The 17500-nt window shown below is 48.1% G+C and overlaps 1 protein-coding gene across 10 annotated transcripts in view; it reads right to left on the bottom strand.

Moving 5' to 3' along the window:
* camta1a (calmodulin binding transcription activator 1a) overlaps positions 1 to 17500 on the bottom strand; it is a 368250-nt gene that overhangs the window by 224112 nt on the left and 126638 nt on the right. For all 10 annotated transcript variants that reach the window (XM_031566626.2, XM_031566618.2, XM_031566619.2 and 7 more), the window contains one exon: positions 1499 to 1566. In XM_031566626.2, the coding sequence (XP_031422486.1) occupies positions 1499 to 1566 (68 nt within the window). The remainder of the gene's footprint in view (positions 1 to 1498; positions 1567 to 17500) is intronic.

Genomic DNA, 17500 nt, shown 5'->3' with positions numbered 1-17500 from the left:
AGATCACACTGCGCTGCTTTTGATCCCCCCTCCACCACACACACACACACACACACACACACACACACACACACACACACACAGTCACTCACTCACACACAGTCACTCACACGCACACACACACACACACACTCAAACACACACACACACACTCACACCCTCTTACACACACACACTCATTCACTCACACACACATCAAACACACACACACACACACACACACACACACCGAGCTGTTCACCAGGACCAGGCACTCTTAACGCATCCTAACCTCTCCATCAACTCAGATGTGAGGCGGGCATCCCAAATCCCTATTCCTACTCACACACACACACACACACACAATCCTATTTTCCATACACGCCCCCATACAAAATCATAATTACCATAAAAATACAAATACATATTCTCACACTAACACACACATCTCCCTTCCCACACACCAACACACATACAGACTCACACCCACATACGTTACGCAATACGCAATCCCATATGCATATTTCACCACGTTAACAGTATGGGGGGTCAGAGTAGCACCCCTTCCATCTGTCTGATGGGGGGAGCCCATCCTCATCCAGCCCCTATTTCCCTGCCCCTCTCCTCCAATGTCGCGTCCTTCCAGACTCACTCGATTAGCTTTCCCATCCACCCTCATTCTCACCCCCTGTCTGTCCCTGAACCCCTCCCCTCCTCTCCTCTCCTCTCCACCCAGGCTGAGGCTGAGGTGCAGACAGCCCAAATAACTGAGAATATCAAACTCCCAGCACGAATTCCAGCCTTGGCACATAAAAAGGTGAAATTGTTTTTTTCTATTTTATTTTTTATTTTTTTAAATGCTTGCACACTCCAGCCAGTACGCCCGTGTCTGACTCAAAGCTAATCTGCAGACAGGAGTCACTGGGTCACCGCTATGACTCACGCGCTTGGCATCGTCCACCTGGGCACTTCCAGCTGCCGGGCACCGAGAGGTCGCCTGTGACCCCGCCACGACCCCACAGCGTCCACTCCGCTCCACCAGTGAGGCTAACGTCATCTGCTCGAAAGGCCAATAGCTGGAAAGGTCCCCACTCACATTTCCTTTTATTGGCGAGCAGTTAATATGCAGTTTCATTCGAACACATTAGGCTCACTCTCACAACGGAGAGTGGTGGGAAGAGCCCCTTTGTGTTAATAAGGAGCTAATAGGCAATTCTGAGTTATTGGGGGACATTAATATTCCATTATCTGTCTGCACAAGCTCCTAAAAGGTGCAAACCATTTCAAAAGTGCCATCAACCGCCACCGATTTCTTTTCCGACAGCAAAACTTTTCAGGGTGTGAATGAATCTTGAGTGGATCGTTAGACGGCATCATTTTCAGGGGGGGAAGTCCTCTTCTAAGATGGCGAAGGAAGATTCAAAGCTCTGGCTGGTTGATGCTACGCTGAGCTGTGAAATCGTTCATTTCCTTAAGCAAGAAAAGATAAGTAAATAAATAAAATATTTCATTTTCTTACCTTGTTTTAGGGGACGTCGTTAACCATTCCTCATGCTTTTCGAATGTTATCAAGTAAGCTGCGATTTCCTGTGAGAGGGAGACAGAGAGATGGAAAGAAAGAAGGGGGGGAGGAGAGAAAAAACATTATTTAACACAGACCAATGCTTCGCACAAAACGCATTGTCAGAATAGCAGGTGATTGCCCACAACAAAAGGTAAAGATCCTCATTCTCATTCCTCACAGAACAACTCCAATATCACATGTGCTTTGTTACTGTGTAACTACACAGTTAATTACCATGTAACAAACTGAGTATTGATGAGTAGCAGAACATCAATCATGTGCACTTACATAAGGCTCAAAAATAGTAACAGTAATGATTGGTAAGTTACAATATGACGTGACAATTCAACACCGGCTGTGTCTGTATCATTAAAAGTGTATAAAAAGACCCGTTCTCTCTGCAGTCAGACCATCTTCGAGAGTCATTGTTATGAGTCTGCACGGCTTTGATCAAATTGAGTTTGTTCTAAAAAAAACTTTGAGGGGCCAACCAGGTCAGATTGATGTCTTAGCGAGAGACGACTTTCACCGTTTCTATCAAACCTGACCTTGGCTAATGAGCTGCCATTTTCTCAGCATTTGCCACCGAATAAGACCGCTGATCCACATAAGCCACACATTTCTGCCTGCGTAACAATGCAGCATTCCAGGCCCCTGGTGGCGATATTTTTGAAAGGGCTGCATGACTTTCACACCGAGCGCAGGCCCTGAATGGCGGGCCGCCCCATTCCAGCACAAAGCTAATCGCCGGAAATAAAAGCACTCTGGAAGCAGCCAGACAACCTCATGATTACCTATGACAGCCAGCAATTCATTTCTCACCCTGGGCATTTGTCAGCAGCTCAAACAGACAACACACACACACACACACACACACACACACACACACACTGCTATACACACACTGACACAGCAGGGGCACAGGAAAGAATCTGTGCTGTCCAGTGGAATCTATTTTGTAAAGCTGTGTTCAGCAGCACCTTTTCAATCTCATGAGCGTCATCTCATTTATATAGTGCCGGTCAGCTTCAATCCATATGAAAGACTACTTGGATAGCAGGTACAATGCGATTAAAAGCATACACTCTGACACTAAGAGGCTTTTACTCACAATTCATTTCAGTCCCGGTCCAGTAGCGTTTATCATCCAGCACAATGGCCTCACGCTAAAACACAGGAGGCGGCTAAAAAGCCTCCAATCTCCAGTGGTTTGAACTAAAACGCTGAAAATATTTGTTGTTGTTGTTGTCGGTTGTTTTTCTTTTCTTTTCTCACACACGCTTACAATATCTGAATCAATTTCAATTGCAGCAATCACAGCGAATGAACCTTCCAACATTTCAAAATAGCCCCTCGTTTTTAGTGCATCGACCCAATTCGGCATTATGGCATCATCCGTCTTGATAAGGAAGAGCTAATTCACTTCGAACTGCTGCCGACTTTCAAATATAGGTACACATAGAGGGCCTGCGGTATACATTAATGGGCAGTAACTGCCCGGCCCTGGCAGGGACTAAACAGAGTTGGCACCAGAGCCGACCTGTCGCGGAAGGGGAGTGAGGTGGGGGCAGGAGGATTCTGGGAGCCAAGCCCCACAGGGGGGCCTTTATGCGTATGTGGGGACGCTGGAACCCGCCCCTTCACGCGTGCCGTCTGAGAGATAGCAGACCCCTGATTAACTTCCTGCACTTGTGCCATCACTGCCCAAGGTGGTGGGGCAGGGGAAAGATGGAGGCTGAAATCTTGTGGTGGGCAGAGGGTCTATGCACAGAGGAAAAAAACTGAATGGAGAAGTAAGCTCCATCACCTGCAGCACCTGCTGTCTGTATGAGGACAATAGTAAACGTGTATGAAGAGGACTGTACTGAGGTATAGAAGTGTACCTCAAAGATCTTAACAAGTGTATGAAGAGGACTGTACTGAGGTATAGAAGTGTACCTCAAAGATCTTAACAAGTGTATGAAGAGGACTGTACTGAGGTATAGAAGTGTACCTCAAACATCTTAACGTGTGTACCACATACTGTACACTAAGAAAATCACTAAAAAAGTCTAAACACTGAAAGTATCCCATAGCCGGTTAGTCGAGGAGTCGATCCAACCAATCAATTGAATCGGTAAATACTGAAGCTTTAATAAAAAAGGCATTTTTAGGCTATGGTAGAATGGACTGCATTATTCGTAAACTAAAGAGTGAGGGAGAGAGAGAGAGAGAGAGAGGAAAAAAGCGAGAGAGAGAGAGGAAAAAAAAAAGAGAGAGAGAGCGTGGAGCAGAGAATTGCTAATGATAACTCCTAACGCTCAGCCTGGACAGCTCAGCAGCCTGAGGTCCTGTCGGCGTGGAGAGGCGGGCGGAGCGCGCAGCCTCAGCCTCAGCCTCAGCCTCCTTCAGTGACCTTGGAGCCCATTAGAGGCTCCCCTCTCTCCATCACTCTCACATTAAAAGTCAACGCGCCGACCTCTGCTCTGCTCGCACCCACATGAGGTAAGAGGCCTTATCCAGTAAATAAGGAGTTTGCAGAAGTAGCTCTCCCTTTCTCCCACTATCTCTCTCTCTCTCTCTCTCTTTCCTTTTCTCCTCCCATTGCAGAACAGATGTCGAGGATTATTCCAACCCCCCGATCAACCATAAAGGTGCAATAACCTTACGGCGAGAAAAACAAACAAAAACAGACGTAGGGGCCATTAAACAGCTGCAAGAGAAAAAGTTTGTTTTGGTGTTATAATGAGAGGGGGGCGCGCTGTGTGTGTGTGTGTGTGGGGGGGGGGGGGTTGACAGGGCACGCTTGTCAGACAGGGTGTGGGGTGGTGGGTTGCAGTCGGACGTGCAAGGGCATCAAAAGTCTGGCCGGCAGCTGTCAACCGCCTCTCAACCAACGCCGCTGACCTTCCCAGCCAAGCGCTCACGCTCAGTCGCTCAGGAAATATTTACAAGATTAAAGAATCAGGAATGCACCCGGTATCTGCGCCCCTTCCCCTCCCTTTGCACATGCACACACACATACACTCACACACACTCCCCAACACACCCCCCCCCAAGCCCAGCAGGACAGCAGCTGTGTGTTTGGCCAGTTATGTCCAACTCCTGTGCAACAGAGAGAGAAAACACAATCTGATTTGTCTGAATAAATACCGAAAGGGGAAGATGGACACTGGGCAAAGAATGCTAATAACCTCTTTTTTTAAATATATTAAAAAAATCACACAATAGCAAAATATATGAGGCCAAAACAAAGAGCAGCTGTTTCAGTCCTCAAAGACACCCTCCGTCTTCCTCTTCTCCCTCCTTCAAAAAGCTCTCACGGCACAAACCCTATCATTATTAAAAGGGCTTACATAGGAAATCTGGGCAGAAAAAAATAATTATAAAAAAAAGAGAAGATGAAGACCTTGACATTCCTTCTTTCTTTCAACTTCTTCTGAAGCGCTTACATCAGTGTCTAAGGGCTTATGTCTTTCCCACCTCCTGCTTTGCATGCTCTTAATATGCTAAATGGTGTCACCTCTACCAGAAAACAGTATAATAAAACAATATATAAATATACAAATATATATATATGCACACCTTTCCCTTAAATGCCATTTTTTTGGGCTTCCTCTGTCATTATTATGCTGTGTCTGACAGCCTAGAGACACGCTTCGCATGCTAAAAGGAGAGGCACGCGAAGCAAAGTGTTCCGTTGTCATGGTTTTGAAGATGGGTTGCCGACAGAACGCTGGTCAGTGACAACATTACCTGTTCACAACTCACGAAAACTGTCACTCAAGACTGAGAACGACAACGGGCGAGGAGTCTTTCGAGAGCGCGCGCTTTGAAACGTCTCGCTACTTGAAATGAAATATGACACCAGCGTATTCCCACCTTTCATTTTTCTGGCACCACGAGGAGAGATAACGGTAGCAAAGGGAGGGGCATGAAAAAAAAAAACGAGTGAATAAAGTCAATTCTGGCGCTTTGATTGCCTTTAAATCAGGTAAAAATGGCTGTTTGGTGATAGGAAGGGGGCTCTGTTCGGAGCAATGATCTGATAAATATGCAATGGCCTGACGCTTTTCAGCACAGATTTCTGCCCGTAAGTCATTGGGGCGGACAAGGGAACTGTTTGATGAAAAGCTTTGTTTGAAGGGTTACGACAAGCGTCCCCGCTCGACCTGAGGCCTAAGAGCTGCTTTGTGTTATCCCTTTTGTTGTTGTTGTTGTTGTCGGTGTTATTGTCGTTGTTGCTGTTTTGCCCTCCTCTTTCTTGGCTTTCTTTTCATTCGTGAGTTTGATTGATGTGGGCAAGGAGAAGTGAGGAGCGGATGAAAAGCCTGCGTTTTTTGCGGTGACAGAGCTGATGGCGTGAAACAACTGTAGCTGCTACATTAAGCCGGGAGACACGAGTCACTTTGGCGTTATCTCAGCACGAATCAGACACCTGTCTTCACGCCCGCAGACGTTATGGCTCCTCCGTCACGACCAAAAGTGGCTACGAGCCGCCAGAGACAGAGAAATCGTCTTCCTCCTCCTCCTCCTCCTCCTCCTCGTCCTTGAGGAGGGATGCACCCCCACCATCGAGCACCAAAAAAATCCAATCACGCCTCAAACTGCACTTCGGGCATTGTTTAATTTGAAAGGCTCCGAAGTTTCATCCTCTTTTTTTTTTTTTAGGGGCACTGGAATCCCACACTTCAGATGAAAACACATAAAAGGTGACATGAAAAAAATGATCAAATGGATCAAATCATCAATCAAAATGTTCTGTTTCATGTAGAGCACATATGTCATCTTTTCAACCAGCTCTCCCCACTTCACTTCAGCGAAAACTTGGGCTGGATGTGGCTACAAAAGAAGAGAGAGAAATGAAGAGAGAGGGAGAGACAGAGAACGAGAGAGAGGGAGAGAGAGAGGAAGAGAGAGAGATAGAGAGAAGAAACTGTTGTCTCGGCTAGAGTGGTGACAGTGATATTTCACACAGATATGAATCGAGGAGCAGGGGGACGTGTGAGGGCTCTTTGGCCTGACCACTGTGTTGTACACAGCTCCTTCTCTCTCTATATATAAGCTTGACCTTGGGCTGCCCTTCAGCTTGAGAAGTCTGGGCGGGAGGTGCAGATGGAGCCAGGAGGAGAGGAGAGCCCCTCTGGCTGACACTACACACCCAAGGATCTCTCCTCCTCTCTCTATTTCTCTCTTTCATTCTTTCTCCCTCTCTATTTTGTGCTCTCTACCTCCCTCATCCCTCCCTCTCTCTCTCTCTCTAAGGTCATCTGATATATCCTCCAGGGCAGCCCATGAAACTGACCTGGCAGGGGCAGGGTGCAAATGGATTAGGAATTAGAGCGATGGATGGGGGGGAGGGGGGGAGCAGGAGAGGGCTGCACTACCCAGGCATCCCTAAGGGCGAATGGAAATGCAATTAGACACAGAGAAGAGATGTAGACAGGGACCAGGAGAGAGAGAGAGAGAAAGAGAGAGAGGGAGACAGAGGGAGGGAGGGAGGGGATAGAAGGAAAGAGGAGAAAAGGATGAGAGAGGAGGTGTAGAGATAAATAGAGGGAAAGAGAGAGATTCATGTCGCTATGATGAATGAAAGATACTGAGAAAAGTAAAGGTCAACGGATTAAAAGTGAACTACAAGCGATCGTGCAGACTGACAAAACTATTCTTGCTCAGTGAGAGTTCCTTTCTCTCTTTTTTTAAAAGCAATGGATATATTATCATACAATGAAGCTTTTTCTCCCTGAATATATGTAATTATTCATGGAGAGTTATATTCTTTTGATGACCCTTTTATTTCCAAAAGAACCTAAAGGACAGTGGTGAGACCATTAGTGCCAAAGGACAGCAGAGACATTAGTCAAGCGGCGGCAGCAAATTGACCAAACTGTTTTTTTATTTTTCCTTTCAGCCCGCAGGCTTTTGAAATGTAAATGCAATGTTTTAAAATGTGAAGCCCAGGCACCATTAGAGTTCATTGCTGTAACGCTGCGCTTTACCAGGCAGGACATACAGAGACAGGCAAGGAGGGGAGTACGGCTAGGCTAACGACGGTAACCTCTGCCAAAGACGACCGGCATTTAACACTGAGGAGGAAACAGGAAATGATGGAGGAGAGATAGAGAGAGAGAGAGACTGAGAGTGTGGGGGGAGCATGATGGTGGAGTGAAAGAAAGAAAGATTTAAAAACAAAACAAAAAAACCGAGTGAAAGAGCAAAAGACAACAATAGTGGTTTGGCTCGTGACAGCTGCTGTTGGCATCTGCCAGTGTGGTGTGGTGCCACTCTTATGAGTCCCTTAGCAGGGTTAAAAAGCCCCACCCTCCTCCCCTCTCCAGCACGCTGCCCATTACTCCCCGCGTGGAGCTTCCCGCGGCCCGCTACGAGGAGAGAAAACCAAAGCACACAAAAGAGCACGAGCGAGTTAAGTGAGGAGGCGCGCAGTGCTGCGTCGGCGGAGTCTGGTTAATGGCCCCTCTGCCATGCTGCCCCGCTGCCACTGTTTTATGCCCACCAGTCCCTTCTGTTTAGCGTTCTCCTGGACACCAACATGCCGAGTAAACAGAAAGAGCCAGGACATGTCACGCTCCAGCAGCACGGCCCACAGAGCTGGGATGTGCAGGGGGTGGGGGGAGGGGGTGCAGGGGGTGGGGGGAAATGATTTTTGTGGGCATGAGTTCCCAGCATCTGTTTGGGCCAGTCAGGAGGGGGGGGGGGGGGGGGGGGGGGGGGGGGGGGGGGGGGGGGGGGGGGGGGGGGGGGGGGGAGCGGGAGAGAGAATAAGAAAAGAAGAGCTGAGGAGAGAGGAGATAAATTGGGAGGAGAGAATAGATCAGGGGAGAAGAGACATAAGGACAGTATAGAAGAGGAGAGGTAGATAAGCAAGAGAGGAAAGAAGAGGAGAGAAGACAATAAAAATGAGATAAGAAACCAAAGCAAATAAGAAGAGAGGAGAGGTGTCTTTCTTCACGTCCTTCATGATGTCCATCATTGGACTCAACCCCCCCCCCCATTGTCTCCCCAGTAGACTCTCTCTCCTTTCCCAGAGCCTGGAGATAAGGGTCAGCTAGCCAGACCCCCCCCGGCCTTCATTATCCATACAGTATGAGAGGGATCAATGCTGAATTGATCCTGCATGGCTTAGATCAGTGGCTCCCAAGGTGTGGGCTGGAGTGACAGCAAAGGGTACAGGTTAGGGCGAAAATAGGAAACGAGAACCCTAAACAACCTACTACTGGTTAATTGAAGTGTGGCCGTGCTCTTACAGTATCGTAGCCTGTAACTAATCTATTTGGGGATGAGTTTAGAACCTACTTTGTGCTTATATAATATGGTCAGGGCCTACTGTTTAGCCTATGCTAGAAGGAATAGCTAACCTTATTATCAATACAACAGATATGCGCCTAGCATAAACTGAACCAAAGAATGGAATGATACATATCCAATCATAACACCTGATTTAATCCTGCCAGATTTGATTTGTTTTAAACAAGATCAAATAAGATTAAAACATTTTAAAAGGTTTAACTGATTGATGAAATTAATTTGAAAATGCTCATGTGCGTCTGTTTTTGTTTAATTAAAAACAGGTAATAGAGTGTCTCAATCTTCAAATGGTGTTGGGAGGTAGGGTCGCTGAGGGCCTAAAGATGAGACTTTCCCAAGCTGTTTGTGTTTGTGCGCATTTGTATGTGTGCGTGTGTAATCGTATGATTCTTTCAATCCCCCTGTGATAAGGTGAAATCCCCCCTTCTCACCGATTCGCACTGAAATGGAGTCTGACTCACGTTGCCCCGCAAGAGCGGGAGAGAGACACACACACACATGGTTACGGATTTCACTATCCACCATTTCCATACAGCTATGTGCATTGTTAACAGGGTAAGAGTTGGTGCAAGTTCAGGTGCTTAATCAATTACGTGGTTGCAACAGTAAGCCCACAGGGTGCCCCCCCCATACCATCACAGACTGAGTAGATGCTGTAGTATTCAGGTTAGGGGGTTTGTATTTGTGCTTGGTCGAGGCGACTATACCACCACTGACTGAGTAGATGCTGTAGTATTCAGGTTGGGGTGTTTGTATTTGTGCTTGGTCGAGGCGACTGGCTCTTATGCCCGTCACAACAGCAAGAAGGTGGAGGAGGAGGAGGAGAAGGAGTCGATTCTCTCCTCTCCTCTCACCGAGCGTCTGCAGGCCAGAGCGTCTGTGGAGAATGAGGGAGTTGGCACTTAGCGAGATTGTTTCTGTGTGTCAGTGCCAGGCCTTGGCGTCTGGGATGGAAATGAAATGCTTCTGTGAGAGCAGAGCAGAGCGGAGCAGACAATCATTCGGGCCGCTGAAAGAGCTTGATGGTCGGCTCGGCGGCGACGCCTCCCCTCCACCTACACAGCCCCGGCCTAGACAAAAGAGCAGTCGGACAGCAGCCCTACCCATTCGATTTGAGAGTCTGTGTGTGTGTGTGTGTGTTGTGTGTGTATGTGTGTGTGTGTGTGTGTGACAGAGAGAGATAGAGAGACAGAGAGAGAGAGAGAATGTTAGTGTGTTTGTAAGAGAACGGTAGAGTCAAACACAGACGGCCTTACAAGAGGTCAGAGTGTGAGGAGAGAGCTGAAGCAGAGAATGAGAGAGATATTTATCAAACCAATGGGGATTGGGCATCAAGTCCAGACCACAGTGTTTATCTCGGCCCTTTTTCCTTATTCTCTCCCCCCAAAATGTTTAATAATTTACGGCGATCAGAGGCGTCTGCAATGTGGACCTCTCAGATCAGGGGAGAGAGAGGACAGCAGTAACGGAGATTAAGTACTTCTGGCATTGCCATTACTCACCATTAAAAAAAAGGAAAGAAAACTATTCAAGGACAAAGCGCACAGCACAAAAGTATGGCCTCCGCTTGTGTTCGCTGCTATTTAGTGCCGTAACTAGGTTTGACAACGGCGCTCGGATAAATCAGGAAACACGCAGCGAGAGCGAGGTATGAAAAGGGGAACAACAGCAACATGTTTATCTTTTTGCTCTCATTTTCAGCCAACAGTCAGGGACACAAACAGCAATGAAACATTTTCTCCTCCTCCTCCTCCTCCTCCTCCTCCTCCTCCTCCTCCCATCTGCTACCCTCTTCCAACTTCTCTTGCCTCCCTGCTCCCTCTCTCCTAGGCTCCTCCAGCACATCTCCCTGCCCTCTGCATCACTCTCAACCACCCCACTGCAGCCAGCGCCAGAGTTTTTATCTCTTTCCCTCTCCCAAAGCTTCTTTTTTTTTGGATGGGGCGGGGGGTGGGGGGTGGGATGGGGGGGGATTGAGCAGTTCCTGGGCAGGGGACACAATAGGATATTCTATTCCCCCATGTGGCGATGGAGAGGCTCATTTGTAACCGTCGGGCGTCCTCTTGCCGAGTTTCTGTCACTCCGCGGGGAGCGGCCCGGGTTCACTTCCCAGCGTCCTGCGGCGCTCTCCTCCAATCTGCCCCTGCACGCGCGCGGCCACGCTCCGCTCAGCTCACCGGCCTCTTCATCATCTCTGCAGCGGGACGCCACCTCCACCCCCCGACACACACACTCACACACACACACACACAAAATATACCCCCGCACACATACGCAAGCACACACAAACATACCCCCACATACAAACACACATAAATGTACACACATACACAAGCATACACACATAGATGCACACAAACATACACATATACACACACACAAACATATACAAAAACACACACAAACATACACACACACACACACACACACACACACACACACTTTCCTGCCAGCCCCACTAGCAGCAAAGCCAAAGAGAGCGCGCAGCCTCCCTCCATGACCGAGGTCCATGCATGCTTAGCCAGGCGATCACGAGAGAACGTGCTGCTCCAGCAAACCTGGCATCTGGTAAAAAAATCAAAAAAACAACCTCATGGATCCAACCAGGCCCCATTTTACTCCAAAATGGATAATTGGTGCCCCTTCAAGCGTGGCTAGATACACTTTGAGGCCATAATTAAACCGCCCTTACTGTTCCTAAAATAGAAAAGGGGGAACAGGAAATTCCAAATGAAAGGAGTTCAATTTGATTAGCAAGTGACTCGTGCCACAGTATGAGGACCAGTCCCAGGTGAATGTGCTGGGCTTCAGGCTTTTGGGTTCAGGTACTACATTCAATGTGTTCTGATTTGGACAGTGTTCTGCATGTCTTGCTTGTGTTACAGTATAACTATAATATACAATTATCTCATACACACAAAATACATGTATGTAATAAATATATGGCAAATGTACATTTGGTTCTTGACTTTCACAGCTTTAAAGTGCTGTGTGTGAGTGAGAGTTTGTGAAATCTCTCTTTTAAAGCGAGGGAGGTCTAATCCAGCTGTCTGACTGACTCTGCCGGAGACTGAGGCCGTAAATCAGCCCTGTCCTTCCACGTCATCTAATCCCTGCCAGTCTGCCCTCCTCTTAAGAAGAGACACGGAGAGAGGGAGAGAGGGAGAGACGGGGGGAGTGAGAGACAGAGAGATGAAGAGAGGAGAGAAGGAGGGGGGATCACAGACAGATGTGGATCTTCAGCAAAGCCACTGAGCCCCATTGTACCAGGGAGGTGCAGCTCCTGGGAGACGCGTGGGAGGATTGACGAGAGAGAGAGAGAGAGAGAGAGAGAAGAGAGAAAGAGAGGGGGATAGAAAGAGAGCTGAAGCAGCTCCATCAAAAGATCCCTGTACCCCTGACACCAGGGCCTCTCTAATGCATCCCACCGCCCTGCACCGCACCACACCACACCGCACCAACCCACACCACACCACCCCACACCAACCCACACCACCCCGCACCACTCCACACCACACCACCCCGCACCACACCACCCCACACCACACCACACCGCACCACACCACACCACACCACACCGCCCCGCACCACACCACACCACACCTTACTTCTGTCTCTCCTCCGCCTCCTTGAGTCCTCTATGCTGTGGCTGCAATCTGTTTACTTCCAGCCTCTAGAATCAATTAATGCTGGAATTATCCAGTGGATTCCACTGTTCGCCGCCACCAATGACTAGGGCACCCTTGCGTGAAACCAATTTCCAACTTTCAATCCAAGGCGTGCCCAGAACCACCTACTGGGCTCACTGTGAAATTGCGTCTCTCCTCCTCCTCTCTTCTCTTCTCTTCTCTTCTCTTCTCTTCTCTTCTCTTCTCTTCTCTCCTCTTCTCTCTTCTTCTCTTCTCTTCTCTTCTCTCCTCTAGACTGCCCTCTGAGTGCTGGTCATTCATGCAATCTCACATGCTTATTGTAAACACAGTTTTTTAATACATTATCTACTTTATCTATCTATCTATCTGTCTGTCTGCCTGTCTGTCTACCTGTCTGTCGGTCGGTCTGTCGGTCGGTCCCCTATGTCTGTATATCTATCTACAAAAATCTTAACCAGTCATGCTTTCTAGTGACAGACAGACTGTGTAAATTTCCGTTGTTCAAACAGCACATCCCAATCGATACAGGAACACCAGGGATCCATGTTTACTGCGCTCACATCCCGGCAAGAACATCCCAAGAATACAAGGGAGCGCAAATGTTCTGACAGCACACACGTCAAAGAATAGATAGAAACGGGAGGGAAGGTGTGAGCTCTTGTTTTCCATGGGAAACGTGTTCCGTTCTGAGCAGAGGATATTCTCCTAAGGATGAACACAAAAGCCTTCCTTCCTGCCAGCATGTGGAGAGCGAGAGAGAGAGACAGAGAGAGAGGGAGAGAGAGAGAGAGGGAGGAAGAGACAGAGACAGAGGCGAAAGGGCAGGAGATGTTATGCCTTCCGGAAGACTCACGATTGAAAGGAAATCAGGAAAAATCGGTGTGTTTCCTGAACACTGGGAGCAATCAGCCCCGGTTCCGGGAGGTCGGAGATGGCAGAAGAAGATATGGAGATAAACAAGGCCGGGGATATCACCGGGGAAGTGGTTGCACGGCGCTGACACATGCCAGTCCAATTAGCGCCCGCGGCAGGCGAAGGCGGGTTTGAACACACCGGAAGCCGAGCCCTGTCACTCTGAGGGGTACCTCATCTCTTCCTGTGTATTATTCTCAAAACACACACACAGACTAACACATACGCTCACATACACACACTCACACACACACACACACACACATGTATACACACATCCGCACTCATGCTGCCACCCATCTTGATCTGATGTGCCTGCCTTTCTTGAAGGAGGCCGCGCTCTAATTGAAGTGTGTTTGCGCTATGTGTGCTATGGGTGGGCGGGAGGATATACGTCAGGGGCGGGCGAGGCTGGCTTTTGTTTGGCCATCAGGCCGCCTGTCAGCCGGGCCACTTACAGGCTCCACTGGCCCTTTGTGCTGAGAGAACAGGAAAAAAAACGAAACAAAAAGAAAAAAAGCTGGTTGCCGCGTGACTGTGAAGGTCACGGTGACATCTCTCCTTGACGCTGTTTACCTTTAGAATAACAGCCAAGCGCTCTGGCTATTGTCTTAGAGTCAACCCTCTTGGGGTCTGGCGGGGACTGCAGCGTCACCTTGCTTTGTTGACATGGCTTTGGCGCAGGTCCGCTGGCCATTGATGTCAAGCCAATTCTGCACTGGCCAGGGATTTTATTTTTGTTACATTCATGTCATACCACAAAAGATGGAGATAGAAGCTGTCATTATTGTCATACATATCTTACATTCCTGCACATTTATTTTGTGCAACTCTATGTCCCATTTTCAGCCGCCAGTTGATCTAAATGTAATCATCCAGTCGGGTAAAACTTAACACCAGGATTTCCAAGAACATTCCCACCCTTATTGTCTGTCTGAAATCTCTGAAAGCTTCTGGATCAAACTTGAGACTTCAGGCAGAGATGAAGTCATCTGTTTGTGGACGCTGGCCTCTCCAGAGCCGGCTGGATCACTGAGGCAGATGGGCCAGCAACCTTCCCCTCCATGTGGGGCTCAGACCTCCCCTCATCCTGAGCTCTCTCTCTCTCTCTCTCTCTCTCTCTCTCTCTCTCCCTGTTTGTTTATCTCGCCCCAGACGCTACATGCCTTTAATTAAATGTGTAGCAAAAGCTATTAATTGTCAACTGCTTCAATTTGTTCCCTGGCTGCTGCTTTGAATGGGGCCTCGTGTGCAGAACAAAAGGCTTCCCATTCAGGTGTTAATAAGGGAAACATGCCAAGGGTTAAACAAAGCTTCTCTTGTGTCACAGAATCTACTCAAGAGCACTGAGATCTAACAGAAAGGGAGAGAATAAGAGATAAAGCGAGTGAGAGTGAGAGAGAGAGAGAGAGAGAGAGAGAGAGAGAGAGAGAGTTAGAGAAAAACAGAGAAACTGAGATACTGGGCTGGTTTGAATAGATATGAAAAACAGGTTTCCGAGGAGTACTAAGACGAATCTCTTCCACATTTACGTGAAGAAAAAAGATCTTTCTACAGATCACTGACTGTCAATGAGTCTCAAACATGTGGTTAATCATACCCAGAAACATAAATGCCAAGCATACGTTGTAGGTCTGTTGGATACACCTGTTCAGCATCCACAGACTATGCAGGACTATGCAGGAGCAATATGCCATATCCCCCCCCCCCCCCCCCCCCACCACCACCATTTTAAATGTCTCTTTATTTTGCTGGGCGGGGGAGGAGGAGGGGGGGGGGGCTTTGACAAATGGTTTAAATAAATAAATAAATCATTGAGCGCAAAGATGAATTTGGGAATGAGCAGCTGCCAAGGCGTAATATAATTCATGGCCATGCATCAACGTTACTGGAGACTGCTCCAGCACTCAGGCAAAACCCTGAGTGCCAGGTGCCAGCACATCAATCCCCAACAACACCACAGAGAGAGAGGGAGGAAGAGAGGGAAGGGAGAGAGAAGGAAGGAGACACTGAGAGAAAGAGAGAGAGAGAGAGAGAGAGAGAGGAGAGGGGAGACAGTGAGAGATAGAAGTAGAGGAAGACGGAGTGAGAGAGAGAGAGTGAGGGACAGAGAGTAAAAGAGTCAGACAAGGGAGCAAGACAGACAAAGAGAAAACAGGTAGAGACAGAGACACATAGAGAGGGAGAAAATAGAGAGGGAACGATAGCTCAAACAGACGAGAGAGAAGTACGTAGAAAGAGAGAGAGAGAGAGAGAGAGAGAGAGAGAGAGAGAGACACTGGTGTGACACTTGCTCCTATAACAGAAGGCCCCGTCCACAGAGCCCCCTCTCCTCCTCCTCCTCCTCCTCCTTCTCCTCCTCCAGCGAGCCTCTACTCTCCCACAACACAGCAGATAATCACAGTGACTATTCATCACCCGCAACGTGGCCAATATGTCAGCGGCATCTCTGTGAATATAGATAAGGCCCAAGGTTTTGATCAAGCGTTATTCATTTATCCTCCACTCCAGACTAAATCCAATCCGATTCATACACTGTCTAACTGGGGAAGTCACCGCTCACGTCGGGATGAAACTCTCTGTGAAGGACACGTGAAAAAGTACCCTTAGTCCATCGTCCCTACACAGAGCGGCCATGATATTTATCGGTGCGTCATGTTAATGGACATTTGCCGATTTTTGTAACAGTTAATTTCTCTATTCATGAATATTCACTTCACACGTCACACTACTGAACCTTCAAATAAAATACTATCAAATCTGTCACACAGTATACTAGTATTAAAGGTAACACCGCATTGAAGGTGAACACATGGGTGGTAAGAACACTGGCAGTAAACTTGAAAGAGAGAGAGAGAGAGAGAGAGAGAAAGAGAGAGAGACAGGGGAGGGGAATGTGTTCCGATGGCTGTTTTGTTTCCCCATCTCCTTCTGTGTCTTTGTGCCTGCCTTTTCAGCAATACCAGTGTTTTGCTGCTGGCTAACTCGCCGAGCAGTTGGGAATTACTTATTTAACAGATAACATTTCTTCTGTTGTCAGCAAAAAAAAAACGGTGCTTGTCCATAACAGGATAAAGCCAATGTTGTGTGAAATCAGAGGTCATCCCGAGACAAATAACACCACTGGCGGACTGGAGCCAGGGCTGGGAGAGAGAGAGAGGGGGGGGGGGGGGGTTGGGGGGGGTTGAGGAGGTGGAATGTGCACCGGCATCCTCCAAATTAATTAGGGCCCAGATTCTATGCGGCGTTCAGCAACACAAAGAGAATAACGGCGTTTGTTTTGGAGCGATTCTAACAAGAACAAACACCACTTTACCCCCCCACTCCCCCCACCATCACCACCACCGCACACACACACACACACACACACACACACACACACACTCTCTTCTCTCTGGCAGTCATCAAAGTGTGTGTACACTGGCACTTGTTCTCAATGTTTCAGCGGAACGTTTTCAGAGAAGCTCAAAAGTTGCTGGTCTTAATTGAGGGGAGTGTTATGTCTGTGTATGTGTGTCTGTATGTGTGTGTCTGTGTGTGTTTTGCTGTTATGTGATTCCCCTTTGATGGTTCTAACGTGTCTGTTTTGGAGACGTATAATGAATGTATAACCTCAGGCACAGCAGTGTTAATCCTGTGCTTTTCAAGGTGTCACTGCCTGGCTATGACCAGCAGATAAGCGTGAACCCCCAAGGAGAAGTGTGTGTGCGCATGGGGGGGGGGGGCAAAAAAGGACCCTATGCTCAAGTCTGCCTCCTTCACCCAACCGAAACGACAAACCAAACACATATCCGGCGGATAATGACATCTCCGAACAGGCAGGAGGCTGGAAAAAAGGAACACACACACACACACACATACACACATCTGCAACCCCCCCACCCCACCTTGCTTATCGGCCATGTTCTGCTGTTGCAATGACACGCTGATCACTCAGCACATCTCCTGTAATGGCAGCAGCGTGTAATTCACAGATTAGCGCTGTGGAGAAAAACACGTCCAGCTAAAGAGGACCAGACGTCTGTGCTAAGGATGGAGATAAGCTTGCAGTTTGCACATACATAGACACAGACACACACACACACACACA

This window comes from Clupea harengus, chromosome 4 (assembly GCF_900700415.2).
Source record: "Clupea harengus chromosome 4, Ch_v2.0.2, whole genome shotgun sequence".
NCBI lineage: Eukaryota > Metazoa > Chordata > Actinopteri > Clupeiformes > Clupeidae > Clupea > Clupea harengus.
Note: the sequence above shows the minus strand (reverse complement) of the source record. Positions and strands in the feature narration are given on the sequence as shown.